This window comes from Phodopus roborovskii, unplaced genomic scaffold (genome assembly GCF_943737965.1).
Source record: "Phodopus roborovskii unplaced genomic scaffold, PHOROB, whole genome shotgun sequence".
Taxonomy (NCBI): domain Eukaryota; kingdom Metazoa; phylum Chordata; class Mammalia; order Rodentia; family Cricetidae; genus Phodopus; species Phodopus roborovskii.
The window spans coordinates 3,137,261-3,144,999 of record NW_026126448.1 but is presented as its reverse complement, the minus strand read 5'-3'; the positions used below and the strand labels follow the sequence as shown (position 1 = coordinate 3,144,999).

The 7,739-nt window shown below is 58.8% G+C and overlaps 1 protein-coding gene across 1 annotated transcript; it reads right to left on the bottom strand.

The window, feature by feature from the left end:
* Positions 1–2,090: 2,090 nt before the first annotated feature.
* On the bottom strand, positions 2,091–6,650 carry Dmrta2 (DMRT like family A2). Its single transcript, XM_051188456.1, has 3 exons — positions 6,510–6,650; positions 4,418–4,983; positions 2,091–3,156 (listed from the first exon to the last, which is right to left on the bottom strand). Exons 2-3 carry the CDS (start codon positions 4,973–4,975, stop codon positions 2,104–2,106), a joined length of 1,611 nt encoding a protein of 536 aa, XP_051044413.1. The 5' UTR covers positions 4,976–4,983; positions 6,510–6,650; the 3' UTR covers positions 2,091–2,103.
* Positions 6,651–7,739: the final 1,089 nt, after the last annotated feature.

Here is a 7,739-nt window from a genome sequence, read left to right as displayed (position 1 = left end):
CTCCTGCGCATTTTCTCCCTCGTTCCTCCAATTTCCCGACTTCCCCCTTTCCCTTAACCCCTCCGCTTTTATTCTTTCTCTGGACTCATCTCTTTCTTGCCCGCAACTTTCTTCTCTCACTCCCCCCCCCCCCGCCTTCCATCTCATCGTCACTCTCACACTTTTATAACCAAACAGCCAAACCCCCTTTCCAATTAAAGTGGAATTAGGCAACTCAATCAAATTAGTTCCCTATTAAAGCCCTTCTTTATTAAACCGTTTTCTTGTCCTGCTATTAAGTTTCACCGCCTGGCGGAACTCGAGCCGGCCCCAGAAGTTTACCTTGGGATGTCTCTGGGCCCAGTCTAGGGGAGGGGGCACCCTGTTTCCTGGAGTGCAGGAGTGACCCTGCGGAGAGCAGGAGGGAGGGGTGTGAAGTCGGAGGCGAGGGTCGGCGGAGGGGCAGCTAATTCGCAAAAGGGGTGTGCGGTGGCTTCCTCGCTGCCACTCTCAGTACACTACTCCGGGAGAAAGTGGTATCCCATGACCCCCAAATAACTCGCAGACCACAGAAATGTCGAAGGGTGCCCCCCCTCACCCCCAGGCCAGCGCCCTCATCTGCAAAGCCAAAGCCATTAGTGCACTGCGGCCCGGGCCACAGCTAGGTCTGTTCCGGAAAGAGATCGAGGCCGAGCCGGCAACCAGCGAGGTGGGGGGGGGGGCATGATGGGGGAGCCGGAGGATCTGTGTGCTGTGCTGGAACCTTCCCGGGAAGGACCCGGTGCGGACACCTGAGGAGATGGAGGAGCCCATGGCTCCGGCCGCGTGGCGGGAACCTGCGCCTGGCTAGGGCGCCAGGTCAGCACGCTCACCACGCGTCGTGGAGCCTCTTCTGAAGTTCCCAGACCGACAACACCCCACCCCGTCCCCTCCGCTGCAGCTGTCCCAGGCACCGCCCAGGCTTCCTGTCTGGGTCCCTCCAGGGTCGGGGCAATGGAGCAGTCTGAAGCTCCCCAGCATCTCAGCCCCAGTGGGAAATCAAAAGCTTTTCTTCCCAGCCGCCTGGGGAGCGGAACGGGATTCGAGCGTTGCTTTATTTAGAAAATAACATTTATTTCTAGCTCATACCTATGCAAAGGAAAGCACAAAGTGAGCAGTTCTCCGCAGCGTCGCTCGCTGGCGAGTCCCGGAGCTTCTGGTTCTGTCACCGGACGCTCTATTCGTGCTCCAGCGTGGCCAGGACTGATCCAAAGCACAGTCGCAGGCCCGAGGCGACGGGCGGGCAGGGTTCCTCCCCAGCGTACAGTAGATTTCATCTATAAAACCCGATACGTACAATGCGCGAATAGTCCAATTTTCCCATTTTGTCCTTTTTTTTGCTTTGCTTTTGAATGTTTTTCACGTTAATACCGAGGTCACCTACAGATTACAATTAATAACTTAGAATTCCATTTTATAACATTATACACTGGCTTGTATATATATATGTATAGATTATATATAGATTTATACATATATAAAAACACACTGCACCAAGGAAACCCATGCTTGTCGGCATAAGCAACAAAGAGAGCGACAAATACCGCAACGAGGAAAGTGCACCTTAGAACGTTTCCTTTTTTTTTTTTTTTTACAATTGATATCGATATATATGCGTGTCCCAAAGACTCAACTCAGTGCCAAGAGATGTATGCATCCTAAATTTGTATTTGTTGGAGCAGATTTTTTTTTTTTAAATGAAAGGGGAGTGGGTACTGGAGGACACACAACAGGTTGATTTGTCCTGCCATCCACCTGAGCGCGGGCTGGCCAGGCGAGCAGAGCAGAGGGAGCAGCAGGGGCAGGCATGGCCACAGCCGCCCTCGGGATTCTCAGAAATCCCAGGCCTTTTGACAACAAGGCGAGCAGGCTTGGGGGAAGGTGGCCCGAGGCTGGATGAGGACCCACACCACAAGGCCCCTCTGAGGATACCTGGCCGTCATTAGCCGAGGTGCTCCCACCCACTCTTCAAAACGAATCCCAAAGCCAACTCTGAATGGAGGGCGTAGGACAGGGAGAGGAGGGGCCGTGGCTGGTGAGCGGGGAGTCAGCGTTTAGGGGCCTACGGCTGCGGGGCCCCGCGTCCTACTGCTTCTCTGGGGTGCCATTGACCATGGGCCCATACAGCCCGCTCCCATAGCCGGGCTCCTTGTGCACCGCGGCGGCGGCGGCGGCCGAGCGGTCGCGCATGAGGTCGCTGAAGGCGTAGTCCATGGGCGGGCGGAAGCCGAGCGTGGGCACCAGGCCGGCGGTGGAGTAGGGCGCCATGAAGGCCAGGCCGCGGCTGTGGGCCGCCGCCGCCGAGTAAGCCAGGCGCAGCGGGCTCAGGCCTAGCGGCGCGCCCAAGGGATAGGCGCCCGCGTCGGCGCCGAAGTGGCTGGCGTTGGGCTGCAGCGGCGAGAAGGCCGAGCGGCTGCTGAGCGAGCCCAGCGCGCCCGGCGTCATGGCCCCGGCCAGCAAGGGTCTGTGGTGCGGGGGCGCAGCGGGCCCGCTCTGCAGCGGAGCCGGCAGCCCGGGACCCCCGGCGGCTGTGGCGTCCACGCGCCCGGGCCACGCGTCGTCCACCGCTACGGCCGCGCTCACCGTGGCCTTCTCCAGCGGCGCGCCGGGGCCCAGGCCGGCCGCCAGGCCTCCGCGGTGGTGGTTCAGCACCTGCTCGATGGCCTGCACCACGTCGCCGCCGCAGCCCTGCAGCACCAGCTCCAGGACGCCTCTCCGGTGGCCCGGGAAGACGCGCGTCAAGATGTCCAGCGGCGTCCGCTGCCGCGGACCCGGGCCGCCACCCAGCCCCGGAGTCGGTGCGGCCTCCGCCTCTTCTTTGTCAGCCTCTGACCCGGATTCGGAACCCAGGGGGCTGGAGGAGCCGGGGCTGTCTTCCTCGCCGCCACCGCCAGGCCCCGCGCTACCAGGACAGCTGCCACCTGCATCCTTAGAGGCCCGAGCCAGAGGCGACCCCGAAAAGGATTCGCCATCTCCGTTCTCTGAACCCGAGCCGGGTCGCACCTCTGGGGATGAGGTCCCGGGACCGGAGTCCGCGCCGTCGGGCGACAAGGGTTTCCCAGGCTGCGGCTGCGGACTATCGGGGCGGCCGGCCTGAAGCAGCGTCTTGGGAAACAGATCAAACTTCTGCAACTTGGCCTCTGAGGGAAAAACGGAGACGCGAGGAGAGGTTAAGAACACTGTACCCACCACACGTAGGCTTGCCGAATGCAAGTTTCGTCTCATTCTCAACTTCCAAACTATCCTTGACTGGGCTCCAGTGCTGCGATTTTATTTTTATAAAAACCTCTCTCTCTCTCTCTCTCTCTCTCTCTCTCTCTCTCTCTCTCTCTCTCTCTCTCTCTCTGCTCTGCTCTTAGACTCACACTTTTTAGCCTATATCCAGAACCCCAACCCCCTGGCACCCTGAAAACTTTATGGTCAGTGAATTCTTCCCACACCTGTGTCCAACAGCATTCTCTTCTCATTTCCATCCGGCTCTAGAGGAGTGGTCTGGTTAAGGTTCAAATCAGAGCAAACAGAACCTCTACACAGTGAGTGGACCACACTACTCCACTCAGATTTCCAAAGCCAACCCTAAGATCATAGTCTGGAAGAGCGGACACCTTGGGGTACTAGGTATTAATCCTTTCTACAAACAAGTTACATCCTTTTTTTTCTAATCTACATTTTTCAAAATTATGACCGAAGACATTCCCTTCTTCCATTCTGAAAGCCGACCCCATTCCATGGCCCGAGCCTAACTATCTCCCTCACAGAACAACCTTCTAGAATCCACAAAGTAATGGGCTTATGCTGAGTGTAGACAGAGCAAGGGAAAGGGGCCCAGGAAAAAGGAAAACGTGCCAACCATGAGCAAATCGGCATGTGTTGTGGGCAAAGAAGTCAGAACCAAGGGAACACAGCGAATGTTTATCCAAAATGCCCTAGGAACCGGAGGAAAGGAATCTTGCTGAGCAATGAAAGAGGGCGTCTCCGGTACTCAGGAAAGCAATGCGGATTAGGAGGATTGCTGCGGGTCCTTTCACAAGAGTTGGGAAGGAAAGCCCGAGGTGGCCTGTGAGAGCTCAGAGCAGAATGGATCTGTGGCTTCCGGCTGCCTGGGAGGAGACCCAAGCAAAATGAGTTGGGCACTAACTAAAGACCTGCCCTTTAGCAAGAGTACTGCAAAAGTGTTGCCTTGGGGCCTGAGGTGAGGGAGAGGAATAAAGAGTAAAACTGCAGACAGGTCAGAGAGTTTATGGGAGGGTGTAGAAGCTGTGTGGGTGGTGAGCTACAGTAAGTAGGCAGAACCTCTGGGGAAGGGAGCTGTAGTCTGTCACTAAGGAAATAAGCCACTAGCGCAGGGTTCTGGGCTCCTCCTTCTAGACCCCATCCCCCACCCCACCCCCAGCATGACCGCGCTCTCACCTGCGCCCCCTGCGCCCCCTGCACTCCCCGCGGGCGCTCCAGCTCCGGGCCCCCCGCCGTCGGTGGCGCACACTGAGCCAAAGACTTCGTAAGCGGGCCGCGGTGGGATGATGCCGTTGGCGGCGGCCAGCGCCAGGCCCTCGGCAGTGCCGTACAGCAGTTGCAACTCGCGCGCCTCGTTCTCCTCCTGCGCCTGCTGCCTGCGCAACGCCACCTGTGCCGCCATGACGCGCTGGCGCTCGGCGATGAGCGTGCATTTGGCACACAGGCAGTCCTTCCAGCGGCAATAGCGCTTGTGGCCCTTGAGTGCCGACACCACTCCGTGGTTGCGGCAGCGCGCGCATTTGGGGGTCCGCGGGTACTTCTCGGCTGCCCTCAACAGCAGGGGCGGCGCCCGCAGCAAGCCCCCGGCCACGCTCACTGGTAACGATGCTGCGGCAGCCGCCGCCGCGGCCACCGATGCCACTGATGCCACGGGAGGTCCCGTCGCTGTCGCTGCTGCTGTTGCCGCGCCGGGCACGCTGGGCAGCTCCGAGCGCAGCTCCATGGCTGGACCTGGCGTGGGAAAAGTGGGGAAACCTGAGTGAGGACAGTACTCTGAGCCAGACTGCTTGCAGAATCCAAAATTTAGGACAACTTTGGATATACAAGTTTGGTTAGTAGCTGGCAAGTTGCTGGAAAGGTGCATTCGAAACCTCCTTGTAAAGACTCCCTCCCCTCTCCCCAATTCCCCTCATTGATGTTGTTATTATATCCGATTTAAATGCCAGGTGTAAGATTTCGTTTGAATCAGTAGTTCCTCCAAGGGGGAGGGGGGAGACAAAGTTTGGAAGTCATTGGTTCAGTTGAAAGTAAGGAGGATTTGTAAAGAAAATATTATGCACAACGCTTAGGTTAATTGGGGTGAGATGAGAACGGAGAAATGTGTGCCTGAAAGGGTCTCAGATTACAGAGAAAACGTGGGACCAACAAGCTGATGTCAAAGGCAAAGCAAAAAGACACGGAGGAAAGAAAAACCGTTCAGTTTTGGTGGAAGGGTAAAGAGGAGAGAAATGAAGAGGCGAGGTGTGGGGTTGAGCAGGCTGGATTAGTCTTGTTTGTTGCCTTTAATGCGGGAACAGCGGGATTCGGGAGAAAACTGAAAAACTTATGTCCTATTACAAGTAGTGTGAGAACTAGAAGACAAATGTAGAGGCAAAAGTTCGGCTTATGGCCCTGGGACCCATAAAGAATGATCTCAGGACATGCGATGGTCTGAACCTCCAAAAGGTGGGAGGAAATATAGACGTGGAACCGAGTTTACGAGAGCTGAGAGGCATTAAAGAGAAAACCCACCAGAAAAAAACAACTTTCTTTGGATAGGCCATCTAGCGCAAAAATTAGTTTGAAATGCAAGGAAAACATCCCAAACTGCTGAGGCGGTGACCCGGACCCAGGTCCACGGACAGCGACAGTGATAAATAGGAAAAACTCTACTGCAGAAGGTAGGGTGGGGATAGGGAGAGACCTGTGGCGTGGAGTTTAGACCTTTAGTCTGGAGAAGTCGAGAAGGAAGGTAAATCCTGGAAAAGTTAGGCTTTGCAGGACCTCCTTTTCCCTCAACCCTTCCTACCCAACCCCCACCCCTCCCAGTTTGGGGACCCACTCCTCAGACACGCCCTCCTCATTCTGGGACCCCTTGGGACCCCGCTCCAGCGCAAGTTCCAGAGTTTGGGTCTTCGGGCTAGGGTCCTGGGACTTGCACTCCCCAGCAGGCCTCAGGGAAGCCAGGCAGTGGCCTCCGAAACTGACCCTGAAGGGACAGGACAGTCCCACCTGCGCCGCGACTGCCGAGGCCCAGCAGGCCCAGCTCCTGGCTTCCCTGCGGCCTCCACTACCCCCGCCACCCCGCCTGGGGCCCCGCCAGAGCCGGGCCCCGCCGCTGGGGTCTCCGTCTGAGAATCCCACACTTCAGTGTGCGCCTGGGCCTCTACCCCCAGCCCCGCAGGCGCGCAGTCCCCAAGGCCCTCGGGGCCTAGGCCTCGCCCTCTGGGGCCGCCGGCCGGGTCGCCTCCCCTGCCCTGCGGCCGGCCCTCTACTACCTGCCTCGGGCTCCGGGCTCCTCCTCCGCCGGCGCTGCGCGCACCGCCCAGCTCTGCCGGCGCCGCCGCTCTCTCGGCCTCTTCCCCTTGCCCCCGGCCCCTTATCTGACCACGTCACCCTCCTTCAGCCACCATGTCCGAACTTCCGGACCCGCCCCCCGCGCTTGGGAACGCAGCAGCCCACCACTCCGGAGGGGACTCGGGGCCGGGGACCCGTCCCGGGGCCGGCTGCTTGGAACCCTCGTCCCCTGGGTGCGCTCCGGACGCTGCGCTCAATCCGGGCCTGGAAGCCCGGCGCTGCCAGCTCTCAATGAGCCGCTCGCCCGCTCTATTGTTGCTCCTCAGGGCTCCATTAGACAGAATTGGACAACAATGTGGCGCCTGCCATTGGCCAGGGGAGGCAGTCGGCGCTCTGATTGGCCGGGCCCGCGCCCGGGGAGCCCCTCATTCTACAGTGTCCGAAAGATTCGAAACTCCGAACGCTCCGCGGAGTGCCTGCGGGGAGGGAGGGAGGGGGCGCCAGGGAAGGAGCGCGCGAGGAGGAGCGTTGCAAATGTCGTGACAAGAAGTTTCCGTGCGCCCGAGAGCGTGTGAATTGCTCCTAATTACCGTGTCCGGTGCGCCTCTCCGCGTAGACCTGTGTAACCCCTCCACTTCTGGGGCGCCCGCTCCGCTGCGCCACTCAGCCTTGGCCCGGGGCGCTTGGCAAGGCTGAGCTTCCCCAGTGGCCCTGGAGGCCTGGGGCGGGACCGGGGCAGGTGACAATTCAATTACCGCTGTCGGAGTGGGAGTGGAACCCGGGTGCCGGGGTGGGGGAGGGAGGGCGTTCACCGCAGACTTGCCAAGACGGTTTTGCTGGCTTCCCTCTGACAGGGTCGGTGTGCGCCCAAGTCCGACGGGCTCTGAGGTAGTTGAGAGCCGGTTTGCTCCCCTCCCCCTCCCCTGCCACCTTGAGTGCTTACTTCCGGCGTTCTCTAAATCCCGACACCGTGGACAGCACGGAGGGTAAGTGTAATTGGTAAAGATTTGCGTTTTTAAGCGAGGAACCCAGAGGACGAACGAAGGTCCATGCGCCCCTGCCTCTCCTGTCCCCGCGTCCCAGCCCTGTCCCCTGAACCCCTGTGCCCTTCCCTTTCTTCACGTCTCCGCATCTCGATCCCCTTTTTGTAGTGGTGGTGCTGGAACCCTTTTTGTCGTTGTCTGAAATTAACGAAGTTTACTTGTAAGTTT

Excerpts from the sequence above, each read along its gene's own strand:
- Dmrta2 (XM_051188456.1), bottom strand. The coding sequence starts at position 4,975 with ATGGAGCTGCGCTCGGAGCTGCCCAGCGTGCCCGGCGCGGCAACAGCA. Across the intron at positions 3,157-4,417 it reads GGGGCGCAGGTGAGAGCGCG|GCCAAGTTGCAGAAGTTTGA; the intron begins GTCATGCTGGGG and ends TTTCCCTCAGAG.